The sequence below is a fragment of the Ascaphus truei genome, chromosome 21 (genome assembly GCF_040206685.1).
Source record: "Ascaphus truei isolate aAscTru1 chromosome 21, aAscTru1.hap1, whole genome shotgun sequence".
In the NCBI taxonomy this organism is placed as follows: domain Eukaryota; kingdom Metazoa; phylum Chordata; class Amphibia; order Anura; family Ascaphidae; genus Ascaphus; species Ascaphus truei.
The window spans coordinates 6,111,544-6,136,850 of NC_134503.1; the positions used below are offsets into that span (position 1 = coordinate 6,111,544).

Here is a 25,307-nt window from a genome sequence, read left to right on the forward strand (position 1 = left end):
AGAGACACACAGACAGAGACACACAGACAGAGACACACAGACAGAGACACACAGACAGAGACACACAGACAGAGACACACAGACAGAGACACACAGTGCGTGTTTCTCTTCCTTGCTCTTACCATCCCTTGTTAACTTTGGGCCAGCACTGTTTTAGCAATAGCCTTCTGGTGAAGGTACTGGCCTTTGAAGTGGCAGAAACCTGGTCTGAAACCAGCCTTGTGTGATCACAGGCCAGCCCCCGTTATTTAAGGGTTACACATTGCCAGATCTTTGGGTCGGTCCCATAGTTACCAAGCAGTGCTGTGGGACTTTCCGTAGCCAGAAGACACCTTCATGACATATTCAAGGTGAAAGGGCCATTAGGGGGTCTTATTGCATAGCACCGCTTAGTAAATATAGCCCGCAACATCCCGGAATGTAAATGGCCCCAGTACATTGGGCTTATTGGCATGGGAAATAAGAGCTCTGTATCATAATGCAGAGCAATGCACCGCAACCATCCACGGGAGCAGAGGGGCCACGCGCACCCCTCGTTCTCTCTATTTACAGGAGAGGACTGTTGCAATAGCAAACGTTGAGCAATCGTTAAAGTGCGCGCTCGAGGCTGGGTGTGCTAATGAGGACGGCAGGGCCCTTCGGGGGTTATGGAGGGTGGAGGGGGAGGAGGACACAGAGTGAGCGGTGTGGTGAAATCACTGCTGTGCGTGGGGAGGGAGGGGAGAGGGGGGCTGGAAGGCTCCCAACTCTCCGACTTGTTGGATGACCTCACGGATCGCAAACTGGAGCTGAGCCTCTCCAGAGGGGATGCGCAGGCTGCCAGGCGCATGGCTGGATTTAACTCCTCGGCGCGTGTGTAACTGGGAGCCTCAGATGCTTGAAGAACGCCAGATCACTTCAGACTTCAGGGCTCCATGTATATACAAACTGTGCGTCTTCATGTACATGCGCACCAGATGTTATACCACAAAAGGTTGCATGTGCAAGCATAGCATCACAGAAAGAGGCACATTACAGTTCAGAGCAGGAGTGGGCAGCTGCAGTCCTCAAGGGCCACCAACAGGTCAGGTATTCAGGATATCCCGGCTTCAGCACAAATAGCTTAATCAGTGGCTCAGTCGAAGACTGCACCATCTGTGCTGAAGCAGGGATATCCTGAAAACCTGCCCTGTTGGTGGCCCTTGAGGACTGGAGCTGCCCACCCCTGGTTTAGACCAATGTCCACATGAAAGACACAACCCTAAACACACCCACCTAACAGTCCTATCACAGGGGTCTAGAAAATGAAGAATAGGCCTCACAAATAAGCAGCCCCCCCCCCTCCCAAACATACGCACTTCGCCCTAGTGGACCAGATCTGTACAAATGGGCAGTACCTACCTTCACTCCATCCAGAACAGCTTTTATCACACCCCTCACTGTGGCCACCACCTCTTTGTCCTCAGAGTTCACACCTTCCAGCATCACCTGGTCAGACCAGCGAATGAGATTGGCAAGAGACTGGTACACCCGGCTGTAGCAGGAGGAGATAGCGGTGCTGCGGTAACGGGGGAGACAGACACAGCGTGAATAGCCTGTCCCAGCAGCACATTACTGCAAGGCACGGGGACGCGGGGACGGAGGGACGCGGGGACGAGGGGCCGGAGAGGGCTCATTCAAAGCAGGTGTAAGGGAATGTGTTACGTACAACTCGCAGTGAATACAAATGCCACTTGTGGTGCGTTTGCATGTCTCAGACAAGTCTGCAGCCCGTCTGTCCCCTTTATCTCTTAGACCGTGATTACAGTGGGCGCAACGGCGCAAACAACAGACCTCTTCTCTATGTGGCCACCCATAGTGTGCGAGACCACGCATGCGACTAAGAGCGACGGAGGAGAGGAAGGGGACAGAGGAGGGGGGGGATGGTAGAGGAGGGGAAGGGGACAGAGGAGGGGGGGAGGGGATAGAGGAGGGGGGAAGGGGACAGAGGAGGGGGGGAAGGGGACAGAGGAGGGGGGGAAGGAGGAAGAGGGAAAGGGGGGGAGAAGGTGTTAAGGTAAGAGAGAATACAGCGATTTGGTTGCATCATTTGATAAAAGAGCAAACTCCATTTAAGCAGATACCGCACCTATCTTATTATATATTAGTGAAAGCACTGTATGCCTGTCTGCATCTTCCTGTGTCTCTACGGACAATCTGATTGCACCTTTGGCCTGTCACTCCGCCTCAGGCCATGCCCGCCCCCGCACACCTCTCATTGGTCTGCGGTCCGCCCCCGCACAACTCTCATTGGTCTGCGGCCAACACCACTGCCACACTGTCCCACCCCTCACTGACCTACACCACTGACACACTCTCCCACCACTCACTCACTGTGCTTTGGGAACACTTGCCAGCACCAAACCCTCACTGCTCTGAGAGATTTGCACCTAACCCTGAGATTTGCACCTAACCCTCACTGCTCTGAGAGATTTGCACCTAACCCTCACTGCTCTGAGAGATTTGCACCTAACCCTCACTGCTCTCAACCCAGAAAACCCTGACCTCCTGCTACCACGACAGAACTGCACAATCAGGTACCAGTCTTATTGCTTTCAGCACTGCAACATTCCACACCCTCACACAACACCACACACACCGCACCCTCACACAACACCACACACACCGCACCCTCACACAACACCACACACACCGCACGCTCACACAACACCACACACACCGCACGCTCATACAACACCGCACGCTCACACAACACCACACACACCGCACGCTCACACAACACCACACACACCACACGCTCACACCGCCTCTTACGGCCTACACTGCCAACACACCTCCCCTTCACCTCACCGCACTGTCTCATCCTCACCTCTCCAATGGACACCGCACCCCCCCCCCGAGGCAGCAGCGCTGTCTGATCCCCCCCCCACACACCCACACCCCCCCCACACCCCCCCCCCCCCACACCCCCCCCCCCCCCCAAGCAACAGCGCTGTGTGATACTCACATCACCAACGGACACCGCACCCCCCCCCCGAGGCAGCAGCGCTGTCTGATCCCCCCCCCACACACCCACACCCCCCCCACACCCCCCCCCCCCCACACACCCACCCCCCCCCCCCCCAAGCAACAGCGCTGTGTGATACTCACATCACCAACGGACACCGCACGTGGCCGCAGCTGAGGTCTGTGAGGTGCAGGGAGCAGTGGCGGCGGCCAGTGCCAGGGAGGCAGCCACCGTGATCGGGGACAGCGCAACTCCGCGCCAGTGACAACCCCCCCTACCTCTACTTCCGGCCGCCGCCATCTTAGGCACTTGGCGCCGCGAGGGAGGAAGGGGGTCCTTCAGCCCGCCGCCATCTTGGCCACTCCGCGCCGCGAGGCAGCCTGCCTGGCCACTGGCTGTTCCCCCGCCGGGGAGGGGGGTGACTTGGAGCGCCGGGGAGGGGGGGGCATGTGGGGAGGGGGGGGCATGTGGCTCCCGAGGCAACAGCGCTGTGTGATCCCAACATTAACCCCCCCCAGGCAGCAGCGCTGTGTGATCCCAACATTAACCCCCCCCCCTTTTCCCCCCCTCTCCCCCCCCCCCCTTTCCTAGCGGGAAATTGAACTCACGGGCAACGCCGGGTCTCTCAGCTAGTACTAAATATACAGAATATTTCTCATCGTCTTGTGGATTAAACATCTTCACTATTTCAAGAGAAGGGAACAGGCCGGGACAGAACAGCAGGGGAACGTGTGGAATATGTGGAAAGTGCCTAAAGAGTTAAATGAATTAAGTATTTCTGCTGCCATTCAGTATATATATATATATATATATATATATATATATATATATATATATATATATATATATACACACACACACACACAGTATATATATATATATACTGTATATATATATATTTTTTAGAGCGAGAGAAAAACAGATAAGTATTTAACTATATAATTGGACATATTGGATGTAGCACTGAAGTGTAATAACACGGGCTTCTTGTCTTTTGTTCTATACTGTACATGAAGTTACGATCTCAGCAACACTCCTTTTTGACACAAATATATATGGTCCAGGGGGTTTGGGTTCTGAACTTGCAGGCGCGCGCACACACACAAACACACACACACACACCTCCAAAACAAAACGACTTTATTCTGTCTCTGCTACCTTCTCTTGAAATAGTGAAGATCTTTAGTGGACAAGACAATAAGAAGTATAGCATCCTTTATTTAGGGTAGGCACCTGCATAAATAGAGTTCACCTTGACGGGGTTAGCAGGCTTAAATTATTTGTGCAATCAAAAGATGCAACAAAATGACTCCTTTGTTAAAACACCGAGGATCAAAAAATGTTACATTTGCACTAATAATTTGCAAGCCAATTTGGAAAGAAGCGCAGGTTTTTGTATTAGTTTCCCATGACATTACTGCCTCTCCCCACACACAGCTATGTCACTGCTCATCCCTCCATCACTGCAGCATTCCCTGCAGCTCCTGCCATGCAGGCGAAGGCTGAGCCACCTGTGCTGAAGCAGGGATATCCTGCAAACCTGACCTGTTTGTTGGTGGCCCTTGAGGACTGGAGTTGGCATCCCTGCTCTGAGGTGTAGGGCAGCACCAGGCGGGGTCCACATACCTTTGCTGCGAGTGTAAATCCACCTGCACCAACGGCAGAATGGCTTCCAGGACTTTGCTGGCTGACCCTGGCAGCATCACCAGAACCATCTTGTCTACGGCCATTTTGTCCACAATAGTCTTAAAGTATCGCAGGGCATTGACTACTTCTTTCTCCTGCTCCTCCAGGCGACTCAGAGTCTAGAGAGGGAAAGAGACAGAGAGGGAAAGAGACAGAGAGGGAAAGAGACAGAGAGGGAAAGAGACAGAGAGGGAAAGAGACAGAGAGGGAAAGAGACAGAGAGGGAAAGAGACAGAGAGGGAAAGAGAAAGAGAGGGAAAGAGAAAGAGACAGAGAGGGAAAGAGAAAGAGAGGGAAAGAGAAAGAGACAGAGAGGGAAAGAGAAAGAGACAGAGAGGGAAAGAGAAAGAGACAGAGAGGGAAAGAGAAAGAGACAGAGAGGGAAAGAGACAGAGAGGGAAAGAGACAGAGACAGAGAGGGAAAGAGACAGAGAGGGAAAGAGACAGAGACAGAGAGGGAAAGAGAAAGAGACAGAGAGGGAAAGAGAAAGAGACAGAGAGGGAAAGAGACAGAGACAGAGAGGGAAAGAGACAGAGACAGAGAGGGAAAGAGACAGAGAGGGAAAGAGACAGAGAGGGAAAGAGACAGAGAGGGAAAGAGACAGAGAGAGAGAGACAGAGAGAGACAGAGAGAGAGACAGAGAGAGACAGAGAGAGAGTGTTACTACCAATTAAGCCCCCAACAGTAGCAGAGCATCATGTAATGCTGGGCTACATGCACAGAGGGCAGGTCTTTACTGTCGTACATTAGGCAAAGTGACCTAGGGATAGAAAATCTTTGGGAAGATTGGAAATAGAAACTCCTATTGCTAAATAACTCATATAAGACCGTTTAATATGAATTGTTATGGATATTTGAAGTGCTGTGAAAATGTTTGATCGGTAAAAATACCGTGTGATGGCAAACTCGCTGCACTTTTCCGGAGCACGACTTGCTCATGAGCACAATCCGTGTAGGAAACCTCCGCAAGAATTAAACCAACAAACTGGTGTATTAAACAGCAACCCTCCCCATCACACCACATCTCATCTTGCAAGCCCATTTCCTTGTATCCGCTAAAGACCTACGATGCTGCAGTAATGGGATGGCTACTCTGGCATTTGGGTAACAATGAACCCTCCTTGGGTTGACTCCCGCTCTGGTACTTCTGAGGTTTCATTGATTGTTTATGGGGGAAGCTGGTGTAGTGAGACATCCCGTTACACCCTACAGCTGTGGCCACAGCCTAGAGCAACAGAAATCTACTGCTACATCTCCACTTACACACATTTCTGGCCATGCAATTCTTTAACCCATATGTTGCTTTAAAAGCTGTGGGACACAGCAGGCATACGCTTACAGGGAGGCACGGTAACGTGGATTAGAAGTAAAAGGGAATGCACTAGGAGTGCTCACTTGCATGTCATATACGCAGCATTTTAGTTATAGAACGCCAATAGTGTACTTGGCGCTTTACAAGATTACAATACAAGGTAAATAACCAGTGCAACAGGAAAATAACAACCCAAGGCAAACGTGTGAGCCTACCCCAAGGAGCTTACAATCCAAGTGTTACCCAGAATCCCTGGCTGCAGTGCAAGAACTGTATACTGTGCGATTATGCTGTAAGGAAGCTTTGGGTACCGACTGTGAGCCGCGCGAATGTGCTCATAAGCGTTCTTTATCATTATTGCGCACATTGCAGATTTAGATCTGTAATATTGACCGCCATTAAGAGCAATCCAAAGCTATTGATATGTAATCATTAGGAAGCCTCGAGTGACATTTCAGCTCTAATAACGTGGTAGGTCTACCGATGGTTAAGAATATTATTTTGGTGAAGAGTATTAAAGAGCTAAAGCGCCAGTGTTCACTCTATCATGGAACGAGGGACATTTTGGCAGTGGTAGCTCTGGACTCCCAAGCAGCTGGGAGAGGCACCTCTCAGCTGTGGGGTGGGGAGGGGGGGTGGAATTCCAGATTCCTGGAACGGGCCACAGTACAGCTGTAGGATGGGACAGGGAGTTCAGCAAACGAAATAAAGTGGCCAGATGCCGGAAGAAGACACCTTACAAATGGGACTTCAGCTGAAATATATGTGAAAACAAAGAAAATAGGAACAAACCGGTATATACCAGGAAGAAAAGAAGAGAGCAGCATTATTGTGCAAAAGCAATGAAACGGACAATGAGGGCCTTGTACATCTGAAACGGAAGGCAGGTCTCCTATTTTTAATATCCTCTTTTTACATCCTTGTATTGTTACCGGTTTCCTAATGCGCTTTTAACCTCTTCTTTGCTAAAAGAGCTTTGATGGACAATCTCCCTTTCCATCATGGATCTTAGTAAAGCTGCGATAGAAAAAAAAACTCTCGCCGCTGACATTTGGGGAATTAATACAGCATCCTTTCTTCTGCCAGGTAGGAGACCACCGACAATAACCATCTGCCCTGCATATTCCATCATAGATATGTGGCGCTCGTCGGAGGTTGAAACCCCGTTAAACCCCCTTCATTGCCAGAAGGAACTGCCAGACCGTGCAAAGCAACACACAGCCAGACAGCTTATAGGAGAAAGAAGGGGCAGCGGCCATGTTGGTCCTTCCCTCCATGTAGCAAAGTAACCAAAAAGGAGGGAGGAGTAGGTAGTATGATACGTTTCATTGGTCTACCAAATATCTGCTTAATTATTTATTGGTCCACTAAACGGCATCATACTACCTCCTTACTACCTACCTACTCACTCCTCTGTTACTTTGCTACAATTTGGAGGAAATTCATGGCCTGGAAACACTAGATTTAATGCATTTGGTAAGAGTGCAGTAATCATTTTGCCTAATATTGTTACATTTTCTGTCAGCCACCCTACCCAATGGAGACTGTACGCAATTTGGGGCAGGAATTCCTTGTGTTTGACGCTCTGAAATGATCCGCATGCTTCTGAAGTAGAGCTATGATACTACTAATATAACCGCCATGATTATGGCTAAGGTATTCCCCTTTACCGTGGCTACAATACATGTTGCCCAGTGTATGTTGGACTCTCCCATTATAAATGGGGACACGTGCTCGGGGTTAGAGCAGGTGACGGGTGGGGGGGGGGGCAGTGGGGAAGCTTACTTTGTTGACGGGCTTCTCCTCCGTTTTCACCGTCAGGTCGGCAGGTTTCCCCTTCTTGGACGGCGTGCGCTTGATTTTGGGTGAGTGGAACTTGTCCTTCAGCTTCATGGTGAAGGAGGAGAGGTGGGAGCGCTGGCTGTCTGCAGGAGGGGAAGACAGGAGAGGGAATGGCATGAGACCTGTGGTCCTGCAGACTCCCTGGTTAACCCCTTTGCTGCCTGACAGTGAAGAGGTGAACACCAATGGTCAGTCAAGGTCAAACCCAGCTTCCCTTCCAAGCTGTGATACATTTACTGGGACCACGCGATCGTGGCTTGAAAGAGGTTCTAACCCCAATGCCCGCTCCATGTGACATAGGGCAGGTCACTTTATCTCCAAGCCCCAGGCACTAAAATAACCTTGTAGGTTCTTCACGGGGGAGATTCATTGCACCTGTAAAATGTTCTTATATGCAGTCAGCGCAATATAAAAGGAGAACATGATTATAATCAATCATACATAAAGGTTTCAATACTACAAGAAGGTTTTGCCGCAGTGCCTTACTGGTGGGGTCCATTAGTGGTGGGGTTTGCTGTGGCTGGTGATACTCCGTGGTAATGCGCACCACTGCATATGCTATGAGATTTGTATTCTTTATGAAGGCATCAATTAGCTTGTTTTAAAGCTGCAGACCAAGTCATATTTTATTTTTAAATAAAATCAGTTCTGTGCTATGAGAAAATACTTGTAAATTAAAAAACAAAACAAAAAAATAACACTGAATTACGTTTTTTATGTTTTCTAATGTAACAAACATTTTTTATTTCTATTGTAACCATTTACAAAGTCACATCCCCTTCCGCTTCTGAAACAGGCTCTGGCACACCCCTTTTTGAGCCCCGCCCTCTCTCTAGCAGTGCACCAATTGTATCTAGTGACTGCCTGGTCACATGATCTTCCCCACAAACTTTGGTCCTTTTCAGCGGCATTGAGAGCCATTTAGCGAACCCCCGAGTAGAATCTTCCCAGGAGAACAGATCGATCAGCAACTTGGCTAATCACTTATCACTGTGTGGATTGTATTAATGCACATATTAAGGGGAAGCGGGAGAACAAAAAAAACCGCAGCTTGGACTGCTGCTTTAAGCCATTAAAACAGATCACATGGGCCAAGATGGAGGCCCACATGTAAATAATCTCTGCCTGCGCTGAAGCTGTAGGGTTGGCACTTCCATCATGCGCCGTCACATGTGGAAGGCTGTGGGACAGGGCTGTGTATGAGTCATTGAAAACAGCGCTATTAAACCACACAAGCTACAAATAGCCTGCGCAGAGCCAAAAATCAACCACAACCCTCTACCCCAGACCATCGGAGCTCACTTCCAGACAACCACACCACTGCAGCTGCTCCACCAGGCTGTGCGCTGGGCGCTGGGCACAGGCGCTGCAATGTCTCTTGGTGCAGAGTAGCAGAGCGACACATATTACTGCGGCTCTTGTTATTGTTATTATTATTATTTAGAAATGACTTTGGGACATTGTTATTAGACTGCCCGCAAACATTGCAGAACGCGAGAGTTGATTGAGCTCCCTTATCATCATCTGCCTTTTGTTTCAATGCAAGTGGAGTATGATCCTTATCTAACAGGGAGGGGGCGTACGTGAATGGGTTAATGTGATCACGAGGAGGTAGAGGAAACAAACCAAACAACAACCCCCACCCCCTTCCGAGTTCCCGCTGTAAATAAAAGCTTGCAGAAAAGGCTTAACATGCTTGTCTGATTCTATTTGCTGGTATATGCCAGGGGTGGGCCAATCCAGTCCTCACAGGCCACCAACAGGTCAGGTTTTATGGATATCCCTGCTTCAGCACAGGTCGACTGAGCCCACTGATTGAGCCACCTGTGCTGAAGCAGGGGTATCCTGAAAACCTGACCTGTTGGTGGCCCTTGAGGACTGCAGTTGCCCACCCCTGGTATCTGCTGCTGATATAACAGAATGACACTGTCTTTTCCAATCAGTAGCCACACTACAGCACCAGGAAGGAAAGAGAAAAAAGGTGGCATTTATATAGGATTAGAAGACAGAATATCCTGCCTGACGGAGATTTGTCCAAGACAGGGGAGGGAGTCTTCTGTGTCACACATAATGCTCGCTCTTCTATTCTGTAATTACTCGTGTTTAAGGAAGGGAGCAAGAAATTCTAATAGCTGCCTCTCCGGCGCTCACACCGTCCCGGGAACACCACACCATCACCTTTCCTACGCTCCGTGCCAAGCCTGAGGTGTGCCCTGCAATAACCTTTCCGAAATACATGGGGCAGCTGGACTACCAGTAACAGGGAGTATGAGCAGCTGTGGTTTAAGTTTAGCAGAATCTCATTTCAGCTACATGCAGAGGGAGTGCGAGACCTCCGAGTCCTCAAAGTAGGGGGGGTTCAGAACGTGGCAAATGTTTCAACAGGCGTGGCGAAGGAGAAAGTGTGGTTAGCCCTGGTAGAGCAATGCCAAACCAAGGCTGAAGGTTTAGCAGTAGTATGCACACGCAATATTCTCATACTGTTCCTAAGAAGTATAGAACGATAACCTCTACATATGATACACGTTCGTATAGAATATCCTAAAATGCTTTGCAGTGTACACAGAGCTTACAATCTACATGTTGTGGTGCATGAGGATCAGATGGACATAGGGCCATGTTTGATAAATGGCGCTGTGCCATAAGACACTTTATAGTCAATTCACAGAAGCCAAGAAAATTAAACCCAAAATGTATGTATACATCTTAATGATTATATCCCCATAACCCGCAGTAGTCTGGGTTGGTCTCCTCAACAAATGCACAATGCTGTTCTGTACCAAATCCGGCCACTAAAGAGTATTACACTTTTTGTGGACCCTTCTGCTCTTAGCAACCTAAGATGTCATATGCAATATATATATATATATATATATATATATATATATATATATATATATATATATATATATATATATATATATATATATATATATATATATATATATATATATACATATATATATATATATATATATACACATACATATATATATATATACATATACACACACACAGTAGTCTCTTTAATAAAAAAATGTACATGCTACAGACTTGCACATATAGTAAGCATCTTGCCAAACAATACAGTACACACGCATTAAGTACACTGCCCCACATCCATCAAGCTCTGACATATACAAGAAAGACATAAAACAGCTATTGAGAATAAAGGACACACTTGGCCAAGATACAGGATCGCTCAGTGGTATAAATGCAATATTCTGTGGGCTCCCTTCCATATAAAAATTATTTTTTCACCTACCTCTGCGACCACAGGTACACTTAATAAACTGGATCATAAACACTGGTCACTGGTGAAAAGAAAGCATTGCTGCGACAGCTCCCCGTTACATGTATAGGAACAGCGATGGGATATGCACGCTGTCACAATGTACCGGCGAAGACCTCGGAGAAAAGATTGGATTTAAATGGAACCTCTCCCAGTGGGCGGGGAACACGAAATGAGCATAAACAAGATGCTTACAGCTTAATGGTGTTAGGGAGTGACATTCACACCAAGGTGTGTGTGTGTTACTGGTGCCTAAAGTGTTTATTTTTTATTTTTTATAGAAGGGCTGACCGGTGTATATCCACTGCAGATGGTCTGAAATACATTCATTAGGGAGAACAATTCATAAATTCGGAAGCAAACACAAAATCTGGGATATCATCCCAAGGGTGAAGAAATTAAAATGGCACAGGCCGAACATATCGGAAGAGGACATGTAAGTATGGAGATCTTCAAATAGCGCCATCCAGGTACATAGCGCTTCAAAGCAGTAACACCTGTGAGATAATAATATACCACAGCGGGAAGAAGCGCTTCAGACATGAACGTAGGAAAGGAAAGCGAGTCCCTGCCCCGAAGATCTTACAATCCAAGTTGTATGTGGGGAGAACATGCAGATACAGTAGGTGGGTGTTCTGGTAAGTGCGTCTGCGAGGGGTCAAGGTCAGTGCATATGAGATGTATAGTGTCAGCCAGCGGAGCTACACATATGCAACGTTAAGGAGGTGTGTTTTAAGAAAGGTCCTAAAGATCGAGAGGGAGGGTGCCAGTCGGATATTGAGGGGAAGGGCATTCCAGGGGTGACCAACGTTGGACAAAGATGGCACTCAACTGGATTCCATGGGAGAGTGAAATGTATTGATATATAGACACACACCAATTTTCTCTTTACAGATAATAACATACACATTTAATAGTCTCATATACATATGAATAAAATATCGGCTATAAACCTCTCAGCATAAAGGTTAAATATCACAAGAACGTGGCAGCAGGGGACATGTACAATCACCTCCCGAGATCATCGGAGATAAAACACATTGCGCTCCTTCCCCAAGTAAGAAATTAGACCAGGGTCCCATTTATCCTACTCCCTTCTCAGCAGCGCGCTCGGCGTTTAAGTGATGAGCTTGCGGTGAGCTCTGCGTCTGCATGCTGTGCACTCAATGCCCTACAAGACTGAATGCTTACATAAAAGGATCTGGCTTTTCCAGGGGGTCATAAATGATGCATCTTTATCTTTCATCTCTCTGTTGATTAGCTGTTCCAATGCACTGCTGGTCCCCCCGGTAGCAAAGGGGTTAAACTGTGCTACCAGATATCTTGCTTAAATCGCTCCTTCCCTCTGCTTCGCCCGCATCCCTGATTCACCTTTGCCAAAAAGGACAATATTGTGTGGAATTACACAGTTCTGTTTTGCTGTATTCATCGCCTGCATGCACTTGGGTTGTTGAGAAGGGGAGGTAGGTAGTGGGGTTGCAGCGGATGTGGATTGGCCTGTTGGGCGCCAATCGGCAGAGGTGGGAGGCCCGGCAGAGCCACAGAAGTTGGACCTGACTTCCCAACTTCAAGTATCGGCCAGCCGGGCCTGCCACCTCTGCCGGTCTCGGTACAACACACCGGCTTCCCCTCCTCCCATCAGCAGCCCTGGGGAAAAGTTTAGCGAGACCACAGTGTATAAAGAAGCCATAGGTGATGTGCTGCCAGTGCTCATTTGCATGTCATTACCCAGAATCCCTGGCAGCAGTATTTTTACAGCATTGTATGTGGTGTGCTTATGGGGTAAGGTAGGTTTGGGGACCTGTCCGAGTCGCGAATGTGCTCACAAGTGTTCTTTATCATTACTATACTCTATTAGTATGTGAATATCCGATGTTATAATCACACGCAGTGACTGGGGCCGGAGCCTAAGGCTGTCATTCTCTACAAGAGATAGCAATCTGGATTCTAAGAAACATGTGGTTTGCTGTTGGCTCCCCTGACATACTGCTCTGCTAAGCACCAAGTCCTGTTGGTGCAATAGAAGCAATGTCCTGTTTGTGTGCTTAAAGATGAATGTGAATTATATAAGTCACATTATGTAACTGTCCAATCAAGCTATGTCCTGCAGCCATGGACGGGGTCTTCTCACACTCCCGAAAAGACACAAGAAACAGACTTTAAAGAGAGGCATATTCTGCATTTAACCACTGCAGCCCTGCAAGGCAGTTCAAATTACTTGGGCTTTCCAAAGATTTGTTGGCGGGTACCCCTATAAAGCTGGGATTTAAAGCATTCCAGGGGTTGGTTGACCAAGGTATACCTTATCAATGCTTACTGAAGCTTAAAGCTGCAATCCAAAATAGGCGGCCAGTTGGATTTCTTAGGGGCCTCAGAATGGGGAAATGTTTGTCAATCACTGGTTTTCTTTCCCCTTATCTCACCTTCAGAGAACCAATAAAGATAAGGAGAGGTGGGGAGGGAGAGGTGGGGAAGGAGAGGTGGGGAGGGAGAGGTGGGGAGGGAGAGGTGGGGAGGGAGGGGGCTGTCGCTTGCTGATCACACAGACATCACAGGGAAGGGAGCAGCCAGAGGAAAACAAACCCCTCCCAAGTCTCCCTTTAACATATAATAGATCCCTTCAACAGATCACTGGACATAGCTCACTTTGGTCCTTAGAGGGGATTTCCCCGTTAAGTGCAGTGAAATAGGACGATGTGTTTATAAGACAATGTGGGAGTTTGGTAGCCAAATACTGAAAACCTTTACGACGATAACCAGACATATCGTAGAATGCACATCGGGTCACTGCGGGAGCGGGAGCCCGGGGGTCACTGCGGGCGCGGGAGCCCGGGGGTCACTGCTGGCGCGGGAGCCCGGGGGTCACTGCTGGCGCGGGATCCCGGGGGTCACTGCGGGCGCGGGAGCCCGGGGGTCACTGCTGGCGTGGGAGCCCGGGGGTCAATGCTGGCGTGGGAGCCCGGGGGTCACTGCTGGCGTGGGAGCCCGGGGGTCACTGCTGGCGTGGGAGCCCGGGGGTCAATGCTGGCGTGGGAGCCCGGGGGTCACTGCTGGCGTGGGGGCCCGGGGGTCACTGCTGGCGTGGGGGCCCGGGGGTCACTGCTGGCGTGGGGGCCCGGGGGTCACTGCTGGCGCGGGATCCCGGGGGTCACTGCGGGCGCGGGAGCCCGGGGGTCACTGCTGGCGCGGGAGCCCGGGGGTCACTGCTGGCGTGGGGGCCCGGGGGTCACTGCTGGCGCGGGATCCCGGGGGTCACTGCTGGCGCGGGAGCCCGGGGGTCACTGCTGGCGTGGGAGCCCGGGGGTCACTGCTGGCGTGGGAGCCCGAGGGTCACTGATGGTGCGGGAGCCCGGGGGTCACTGCTGGCGTGGGGGCCCGGGGGTCACTGCTGGCGTGGGAGCCCGGGGGTCACTGCTGGCGTGGGAGCCAAGGTCACTGAGAAGGCCAAGACTAACTCCTAGGATACCCTACCACCCAAGTAAACCAGCATAAATTGCTTGAATACTCTTGATAAGATAATCTCAGCCACTCTTCTATTCTCAATGACCTCCTTCCCCAACACCGTGGCTTACAACATACTACACGGCATTATTTGATATTTGAAGCGCCTGACTTTATTTCGACCGGTTCCTTACATTGCATATGCATGGGGTGCAAGGCGATGGCGACGGGCGCTTCAAAGACGGCTGCCCTGTCGATGGAAATCCTGATCGGTCACGATTTGGGGCCTTTGCATAGAAATGGAAGTAGGTTTATAAGGTTGATGACCTATTCCTAACATTTCAAGGTGCTTCCAAAAGGAAACCATTTTTTGGCAGGAAATCAGATAAGCAACTCTACATTATAAAAAAAAGGTACGCTGGTCAACACCAGGAAGGAATATTATCCCATTGGCATCACACAAATACTAGGCATCTCTTGTTGCCAACTCGCTGAAACTCTGCTATAAATACCAGCCCTCCTGGACTGGATGGGAGAGACCAATTGTGAGTGTCTGTACACTGCCCGGCCAGCTGGACACCTGATCTTCTACAGCCAGACTGCTTCTAGCAGCACTCTTATTTTAATGTCATTTTTTCCCAGAATTAGATTAGAACCGAACGTTGTCACTTCCCTTTTTTGTGTCTAGGGTCTACAACCCTGTCTTTCCCCATTATCTCTTAGCATACAATGCTTCACTGCAGCCAGGGATTCTGGGTAATGACATGCAGCTGCACCGGAAGTGGTATTTTTATTTGCTGTACACTGTATGGTGAAGAGTTTGTCATTTTTTCCTCCCGTTATAACTCTTTTAAAGTTTATTATTTTTTTTACAGAATTCGAGCCTGGGGATTCTGCGTTGCAGTTCCGTGCTAGTTCCGGTCACTGCCCCAGTTCCACCCTAGCTCCGGTCACCGCGCCAGATCTGCCCTAGCTCTGGTCACCGCCCCAGTTTGTGCTAGTTCCGGTCACCGCCCCAGTTCCACGCTAGTTCAGGTGACCGCACCAGTTACCCCTAGCTCCGGTCACCACCCCAGTTCCACCCTAGCTCCGGTCACCGCGCCAGATCTGCGCTAGCTTCAGTCACTGCCCCAGTTCTGCCCTAGCTCTGGTCACCGCCCCAGTTTGTGCTAATTCCGGTCACCGCCCCAGTTCCACGCTAGTTCCGGTGACCGCACCAGTTACCCCTAGCTCCGGTCACCACCCCAGTTCCACCCTAGCTCCGGTCACCGCGCCAGATCTGCGCTAGCTTCGGTCACCGCGCCAGATCTGCCCTAGCTTCGGTCACTGCCCCAGTTCTGCCCTAGCTCCGGTCACTGCCCCAGTTCTGCCCTAGCTCCGGTCACCGCCCCAGTTCTGCGCTAGCTCCGGTCACCGCGCCAGATCTGCCCTAGCTTCGGTCACTGCCCCAGTTCTGCCCTAGCTCCGGTCACCGCGCCAGATCTGCGCTAGCTTCGGTCACTGCCCCAGTTCTGCCCTAGCTCTGGTCACCGCCCCAGTTTGTGCTAATTCCGGTCACCGCCCCAGTTCCACGCTAGTTCCGGTGACCGCACCAGTTACCCCTAGCTCCGGTCACCACCCCAGTTCCACCCTAGCTCCGGTCACCGCGCCAGATCTGCGCTAGCTTCGGTCACTGCCCCAGTTCTGCCCTAGCTCCGGTCACCGCCCCAGTTCTGCGCTAGCTCCGGTCACCGCGCCAGATCTGCCCTAGCTTCGGTCACTGCCCCAGTTCTGCGCTAGCTCTGGTCACCACCCCAGTTCCACCCTAGCTCCGGTCACCGCCCCAGTTCCACGCTAGTTCCGGTGACCGCACCAGTTACCCCTAGCTCCGGTCACTGCCCCAGTTCTGCGCTAGCTCTGGTCACCACCCCAGTTCCACCCTAGCTCCGGTCACCGCCCCAGTTCCACGCTAGTTCCGGTGACCGCACCAGTTACCCCTAGCTCCGGTCACCACCCCAGTTCCACCCTAGCTCCGGTCACCGCCCCAGTTCTGCGCTAGCTCCGGTCACCGCCCCAGTTCTGCGCTAGCTCCGGTCACCGCCCCAGTTCCACCCTAGCTCCGGTCACCGCCCCAGTTCTGCCCTAGCTCCGGTCACCGCCCCAGTTCTGCCCTAGCTCCGGTCACCGCCCCAGTTCTGCGCTAGCTCCGGTCACCGCCCCAGTTCTGCCCTAGCTCCGGTCACCGCCCCAGTTCTGCCCTAGCTCCGGTCACTGCCCCAGTTCTGCCCTAGCTCCGGTCACCGCCCCAGTTCCACCCTAGCTCCGGTCACCGCCCCAGTTCTGCCCTAGCTCCGGTCACCGCCCCAGTTCCACCCTAGCTCCGGTCACCGCGCCAGATCTGCCCTAGCTCTGGTCACCGCCCCAGTTTGTGCTAATTCCGGTCACCGCCCCAGTTCCACGCTAGTTCCGGTGACCGCACCAGTTACCCCTAGCTCCGGTCACCACCCCAGTTCCACCCTAGCTCCGGTCACCGCGCCAGATCTGCGCTAGCTTCGGTCACTGCCCCAGTTCTGCCCTAGCTCTGGTCACCACCCCAGTTCCACCCTAGCTCCGGTCACCACGCCAGTTCTGCGCTAGCTTCGGTCACTGCCCCAGTTCTGCCCTAGCTTCGGTCACCGCCCCAGTTCTGCGCTAGCTTCGGTCACCGCCCCAGTTCTGCGCTAGCTTCGGTCACCGCCCCAGTTCTGCGCTAGCTTCGGTCACTGCCCCAGTTCTGCCCTAGCTCTGGTCACCGCCCCAGTTCTGCGCTAGCTTCGGTCACCGCCCCAGTTCTGCGCTAGCTTCGGTCACCGCCCCAGTTCCGCAGGTACTTACCACTTGCCGGCGCTGTCACTCCCTTTATGGAAATCAAAATGGCCACCAACCAAATCTCACGGGTCCCACAAGCTGAACCCTCTTATTGGGCACCAGGGGCACCTTGAATTTCCAGAAAGGGACATTGGCAACCAAACAAGGAAGTATATCTAGAACTGGCGGTTTTCCGGGGCGGCACATATCACCGTTCAGCACCGGAGGAACCCCGGTCCGAATCCTGAAAATATTTTTGAAATAAGAATAACAAAATAACCGTAAAAGAGGCAGGGATTGCGATTTGAACCCTTGTTTTTAACAAAAAAGGGGTAGTGACAAAATGTGGGTGTGGTGGTGACACATGCTGACTCTTATCCCACCAACACATAACGACCCTTCACTCTCTGTCCTGTACCAGAGAGACAGAGGCAGCTGCACGGTGGGAAGAGGTTAGCAGGGCCGGGTTACTGGCGCCCACACTCTGATGATAAATTCATGCCTCGCCTCTCATTCATTTCCCACTTTTGTGCTACAATGCATTTCAGGTCCCTTCCTGCAGCGAAGATATTAAAAAAAAAAAAACCTAATTGGCGTTCTGCCCAGGAGACAATGTCACACTAATCTCCAGCGCCGGCTTCTTGCTCAGTATACCCTAGTGAGCAAATGTTGCATTCACTGCCCTTTAAACACAACGTAACTTCCATTGGGGTTCGCACCAGAAACGGTTATCATATCAAGGCTCATATCAGTGTTACAGGCCCTTATTGACGGGGATATTAATCATCAACATTTTGTATTAATTACCCACTTTGCTGTCATAGGGTCAGCAGAGCAAGAATATGAACTAGCGCCCCTCACCCTGTCATGAATAAGTTAGATAGAGGTGTCAAGATGCTGCATCCATACAACTATAAAATAACCATATTGGATGGCCATTCAAAAGACGTGTAGATAAGAAAATGATGAACCGAGGTTTTTCCTTTTGGTCTCACCAAGTTTTTTCTTTAATATATCAAAAATCAGCAACAATACAGAAAAAATATATAAGAACACAGAAAGGAAGGGAAGTCAGCAGACATAGGCTGCGTTTATAGTATGCGCGGGACGGAGCGCCTGGCGTAGCGTGCGCCTGTCGCCCGAGCGATGTACGCTCTTTAGCTGGAGGCGATGGTTCGCCCTCATTGGCTGAACCGCTCACGTGACGCGGCACGAAAAAACGAAATTATTTGTCTTTTAAAAAAATCGACCGTGCGGTCGCCCTTCATCTCTTGCGCGCACTATGGCCGGCCCAATAGAGCTGCTGCAGTTTGTTAGCGCGCCGTTGCGCTTACTAGAATCGCGGCCGTACACACGGTTAAATGTGCAAACTTCAGCAAGGTTTCAAGGCCTTCTGGCCCCTTCATCAGGCCCCAAACGGGGCGAGACCAAAGAGATAACGTGAGCTCATCATTTTCTTATCTATATGTTTGTGAGTGCTGATCCAATAGGCTATACTCTGTAATAACATAATAATCGTGACAATGGCGACCGTGGTGGATCGCCAAACAGCCTGAAGGACGACCGGGAGGGAGGGGGAGGGTCTGTCCAATGCAAACTTGCAAAAAGTCCCTACACTCATTTTACGAACTGAAACAAGATTTGGGAGATGTGAGAAATACTGAAATTAACACAGAAGTAACGAGAAGCTGAGAGGGGGCCGGTCTGCGTTTTCACATCAGCTAAGGCGGGGGGGGGGGGATGTAGGGGGGGGTCAGCTCCAGTGCTCAAGGGTCAACCACAGGTCAGGTTATCAGCATAGCAATTCTGTCCCTGCTTCAGCACAGGTGGCCGAGTCTGCTTCAGCACAGGTGGCTCAATCGAAGACTAAGCCACTTGTGCTGAAGCAGGGATATCCTGAAAACCTGACCTGTTGGTGGCCTTGAGGACTGGAGTTGGCCATCACTGATTTATCCTCTCAAAACCCCTAGCAAAAACCCCAGAGCAGATATAGGGCCGGTCGCCAAGCACGACCACATAATGCCACCTGGGACCCCGAGACACTGAAGCAATTCCTTGAAGATCAGAGCGCCTCAAATTCACGCACATACACCCGGGGACACCCCCCTACTCAAAGCGACCGCAGTGCTGATATGCAGGCACAATTAGCCAGTGTCCTGACAAGCTTACAATCTGGTTTTGGTGCCGGAGGTCACTTCTTCTCCTACCTAGAAGATAGATACTCGCACAGCAGGACCAGCTTTGCACGTCTACGTGCTTGGTTCAAAGCCGACCCCTTCATTTGGACATCAGCAAAATTAAACGGTCACGACAAAGGCGAGGAGTGACCACGCAGTGAAAGGGGCAGCCACGATGAAATACACTATTTACTTGTATCTACCTGTTCATCGGTTATCAAATCTGTGCACGCCCTAATCTGTATACACTATGTTCACTGTATATATTTGGGGCTACATGTAGTTGGTTTAACTGTCTGTAGTGCAAGGTGTAGGGCTAAACGACTGAAATGATGCATCCACATGCGGCTGCTCTCTCTGAGCCCTTATTACCCTCCATGCTACCAAAGGCATTGTCATGGCATTATTCTGGCATCACGGCTTTTACTCCGTCTCCATTGCAGGGCGGTGACTGCTGAGAGTGCACTTCACTTCGCAGCAGCATGCTTAGGACGTCAGGCCCGTACCAGAGGATGCTCTGTACTCTGTTTATCAGTCGCCGTGGAGACGGCGGGGATGAAGTCATCGGCTCCAGCTGCATTTATTTCCTATATAGTGTATGTGAGAATTTGGTCTGGCAGCTCCAGAGCAGAAAATACACAAACCTGTGCCAGCAAAGGCTTACAGCCATAGGGAACATCCCAAACCTGAGTCCCCTAACCCTCCCATCTTCTTATCTCCAAGCCAGCAAACAAGCACTTTATACTGAAGAGCTTTTCAAGAACTCTTATATTACAGAATAACATTGTAGAGGACGTTGAAAAAAAAAAGACATAAGACCATCTTCAACCGATATTGGTCAACGCAAGGGTATTAGAGCCATTGTATACAGTGACTCCTAGACTACAGTGACTCCTGTCTGATCATAGCAGCGTTGGAATCTGTATGTATATATGTATGTTTGGTTGTAATCGTGGACGACCGGTTTAGAGTTCGGCTTTTGGGCTTCCATGCGAAAAGCTGAAATACAATTAGTACATTACAAATGCATAGATGTCACAGGACATCTGCCACTTATAAGTGACAAATCGCTCCTCGCACCAAAGTGAACCAATTCCAGTGACCCGTTTTAGGGGTCTCGCCTGGTGACCTTCGCCGATCGATCACAGGAGAACGGATCGATCGGCAACTTAGCGAATTCCTCATCATTGTGTGGATTGTATTGATGCTCATATTAAAGGGACAAACAATTTAAACGGTGGCTTTAAAGTGAGACTTGGGAGGGGTTTGATTTCCTCCGCTTGCTCCTTGTGTGTGATGTCCCCACCTCCCCTTATCTTTATCGGTTCTCTGATAAGGACAGGGGGGGGGGATAAGGGGAACGAAAACACTTCTCCATTCAGAGGCCACTAAAAAAATCCAACTGGCCGACTGTGTGAGGATCGCCCCTTTAATTAAAGGGTTAAATTCAGGGAGGGCGTTTGGTTAATCCTTACAGCTTTCCCTGCAGGATGACTGGTGCTGAACTTCACGCTAGGAGGCCCTCGTAATTATCACACCCACCAGCGTAACGAAGCAAGAGTCTCGTTACCAGCCAGCCGAGCGGAAGCAGGACGGCGCTTTGTGCCGACGGCTTTGAAAGTATCATTTATGCTGCCTAGTCATTAAGCAACGCTAATTAAGCTGATGGGAGCGAAGCAGGCTGCTATTACCATACATTTTCCATTGGAGATGTGGCTTTGGAGGAGATGGAGAAATAGAAAGAAAAGAAAAAAAGAATCAAGGGGAAAAAAGTGGGAGAGGAAGAGGAGGAGAAATTGAATGATTTGGAGAAAAATAAAATGAGACGAGAGATGTAAGGTACAGAGACTAGAAGAGAGGCAGGAAGAGGAAAGAGGGTACAAAGAGAGGAAGAGGAAAGAGGGCACAAAGAGAGAGGAAGAGCAAGAGAGGGCACAAAGAGAGAGGAAGAGCAAGAGAGGGCACAAAGAGAGAGGAAGAGCAAGAGAGTGCACAAAGAGAGAGGAAGAGCAAGAGAGAGGAAGAGCAAGAGAGTGCACAAAGAGAGAGGAAGAGCAAGAGAGAGGAAGAGCAAGAGAGTGCACAAAGAGAGAGGAAGAGCAAGAGAGAGGAAGAGAGGGCACAAAGAGAGAGGAAGAGAGGGCACAAAGAGAGAGGAAGAGAGGGCACAAAGAGAGGAAGAGAGGGTACAAAGAGAGGAAGAAGTGGTACAAAGAGAGGAAGCGGAAGAGAGGGTACCAAGAGAAATAGATGGTACAAAGAGGAAGAGGGCACAAAGAGGGAGGAAGAGAGGGCACAAAGAGAGGAAGAAGAAGAGAGGGCACAAAGAGAGAGGAAGAGCAAGAGAGGGCAGAAATAGGAAGAGAGGGCACAAAGAGAGGAAGGAGAGGGCACAAAGAGACAGGAATAGAGGGTACAAAGAGACAGGAATAGAGGGTACAAAGAGACAGGAATAGAGGGTACAAAGAGACAGGAAGAGAAAGAAACAAAAAGGAGAGAGTGACAGGATGCTCGCTGAAAGATAAACCTCTATGTAAACATTGTTTCATCCTTCCTGCCTAATGACCACACCACTTCACCAAAACACAGCACGTTAGCTCAGGGGTACTAGAGACAAAGTCACAAAACTCTGTGGACCCAGAGGTCCAGACAGACAATGTCAGGCCCAGGGCAGTGCTTGTGTTACTATACCCCTGGTGGTGTAACCTACCCAATGCCCCTCTCTCCATGTGATGTGTTAACAGGCTGGCACTGCCCACACTAACAGGGTATCGCACTGACCCAGTGCCACCTGCAGCTCTGCAGGACAGATTGTCAGCTCCTGGGAATATTTCCCGTGGGGTTTTAATTTGTTTGTTTCATTTATTTTTTCTTTCCCCCCTTACAGACTTCCTAGTTTGTTCGATGTTATACTTTGCTTTGATGCTCAGAGGAAAGAAGCCCTTTAAACTTCGCTGCCAGAGGAGCCCGAAAAGAACGACACTTCTAATTAACCCCTTCACTACTAGCGTTGTCTCACATCCGCTCTATAAACCTGCCCTTATCTGTGAAACCCTGGGATCTCTGTGGCAGGTTTAAACAGCGGAATAGAAGGTGCATGTATGCCAGAGGTGGCCAACTCCAGTCCACAAGGGCCCCCAACAGGTCAGGATTTCAAGATATCCCTGCTTCAGCACAGGTGGCTCAACCTTCGACTGCCACTAAAATGTAAAAAAAATAAAAAATCTACGAAAACTAGGAACCAAGTTAAGCAACGGTAAAGAAAGGGTTATCTAGCCAGGCGCTTCCACTGTGCTCTTGTTAACACTGGGTTTGGAAGTAAGATAGATCATGCTTCTCTCCCACGCTGTGACAATAGAAATGCCCGTCCCCTCTCCTCGCACCCCCCCCCCCCGCCCGTTGCGCTACGAGAGATGAGGTAACGGTTCCACACGCTCCCAGATGCTGTAAACGCAACACCCATTATGTCAGGCGAGACACCAGGAATGCAAAGAGCCGGGATGGGACCTTCCGGCCTGCACGGCCTTCCCAGCACACAGGCTTGTAGAGCAACGCACACACGGCAGCTACCACTTAACTCTTCGCCCAGTTCAGACAAAAGTGCCATCTTCTTATGCCCTTGGACAAAAGGATTTAGCTCCCCCCTTTGCCAAAAGCAGCAAAATTAGAGTGGGGAGGAACTCGGGCTTGTAAATTCAACGACTAACAGGACACGACAAAGTTGAAAAAGTAGGAAATAGTTACTGAATGCATCAAAGCAGGTACAACAATGGACAGCTCGGGCGCTCGATAACACTATGAGCGTTGTGCGCTGTTTTCTTTGGCTTGATAACTGGACCCCTGAGCGGTCTGAAACGCCGCTGTGCATTTCTGTACCTGCTTTGATGCATTCATTAAATATTTTCTACTTTTTCAACTTTGGGGCGTCTCTGGACTAAGTCTTCTCCCGGGTTATATCCCGATCCGGTTTTGTTGAACACGGATCATCCTACCTGCACCCAATATATCTAAACTTGCTATATAATTTACCCTTTAGGGAGTGCCTTGGGTCTGTGTGTGTGTGTGTATATAAACACACACACACACACACACACACACACACACTTTGCTGCATTGTGTACTGCTGCTAGCTCTTCTCTATTTGCTGACTTCTTACAGGAATGCTCCCTGCTGGAGGAGGATATTTCATTGGGAACATGTGGTAATTATCATAATAATAACAACGAGGAACTTCAGACAGATAAATTACAGTTCACGTTTCACACCAACTCCAAGCAGAAATGAACACACATTTTGTCTCCAGGGTACACAGAAAGCTCAGCGCTGCCTTGTCGCACAAAAGAACAAAAACTACAATTGTTTAAGCTACTTTAGAGCAGGTTGCACTCGCCCGTAATTCAACGCAAAACACAATGTTACGGTAACATTTTGGGGCAGACTGCCACAGGATTCAGGTTATATTCTGCCTGGGACAGGATCCTCCTTACTTGCTGTATCAGTGTGTTGTAATGCTCCATGTTATTAACCTGTATCCCAGCTTATTGTACGCCGCATTATAAATAAAACTAATGTCTTGTGGTGATAAAATTATTCTTTTTGCTTTGTCTTTGCGAAATAATTCTAAAGCCAGCATCAGTCGTACAGATACGAGTGGCGGATATACTTAATAATGGCTTGTTCTTGTATAGCGCTGCTAGTTTTACATAGCGCTTTACAGAGACATTTTGCAGACACAGTCCCTGCCCTGTGGAGCTTACAATCTTATGTTTTTTTTGTGCCGGAGGCACACAGGGAGATAAAGTGACGTGCCCAAGGTCACAAGGAGCTGACACCGGGCTCCCCTGCTTCAAACTCAGTGCCAGTCAGTGTCTTTACTCACTGAGCCGCTCCTTCTCCCTACTTGAATTCAGAGGGCAGAGAAATGCAGACATTCATTTCTAGCAATACAAGTAAAACAGCTCATCTAAAAAGGTGAAAATCATTCTAAGAAAGTTAATTACAAGGATAACAGATGGCAAGCACTCCGGGGCAGGGATTTTCTTTCCTATTACACATCTTGTATTAGTATTCCCTGGACTGCATTGTCTCCTTAGTAAAGCACAGAGTACACTGTGGGAGCTATATAAAGATATCCATGCATACGCTCTTCTTTTTTTTTTGACCCGCCTAAAGGCTGTTATATACTGCATGCGGCCGTGCGTGTGTATGCGAACGCTCGTGCACGTGCCGCATGCTTTTCCTGTATATAGTGCCGGGAGCTGCAGGTAATGTGTATATATATATGTGTGTGTGTGTGTGTGTGTGTGTGTGTGTGTGTATGTGTGAGTATCTGTGTGCCCATGGGTTGTGTGAGTGAAAGTAAGTCCTAGATAAGATTTTTTAAAGAAAAAAAACCTTTAATAAATATTTTTTTTTACTTCTGCAGTCAGTCAGTCCCACGCACGCGCGCGCACGCGCGCACGCACACACGCACACACGCACACACAGATGAATTTCCTCATCTTTGCCGCTGTCTGTCGGCTCCCCTCTCCCTGACGTGCGTGCGCGCGGCCCTTGTATAGAAAAGCTGACTGACGTGAGCCAACTAAAAATCCGCGCCCGGCGCAGCACGCGCCCGGCACTATAGAACGTGCCTAAAGCAGGAGTGGCCAACAAGCATATCCCTGAGCCACCTGTGCGGAGGTAAGGATATCCTTAAAACCTGACCTGTTGGTGGCCCTGGAGGGCTCACCGCTGAGCTAAAA

At 49.8% G+C, this 25,307-nt stretch overlaps 1 protein-coding gene across 1 annotated transcript in view; it reads right to left on the reverse strand.

Annotated features, from left to right (window-relative positions):
• Positions 1 to 25,307, reverse strand: part of RAPGEF1 (Rap guanine nucleotide exchange factor 1) — a 91,324-nt gene that overhangs the window by 47,102 nt on the left and 18,915 nt on the right. Inside the window, 3 exon segments of the mRNA XM_075578722.1 lie at positions 1,381 to 1,537; positions 4,613 to 4,791; positions 7,771 to 7,910. Of these exon segments, the coding sequence (XP_075434837.1) occupies positions 1,381 to 1,537; positions 4,613 to 4,791; positions 7,771 to 7,910 (476 nt within the window).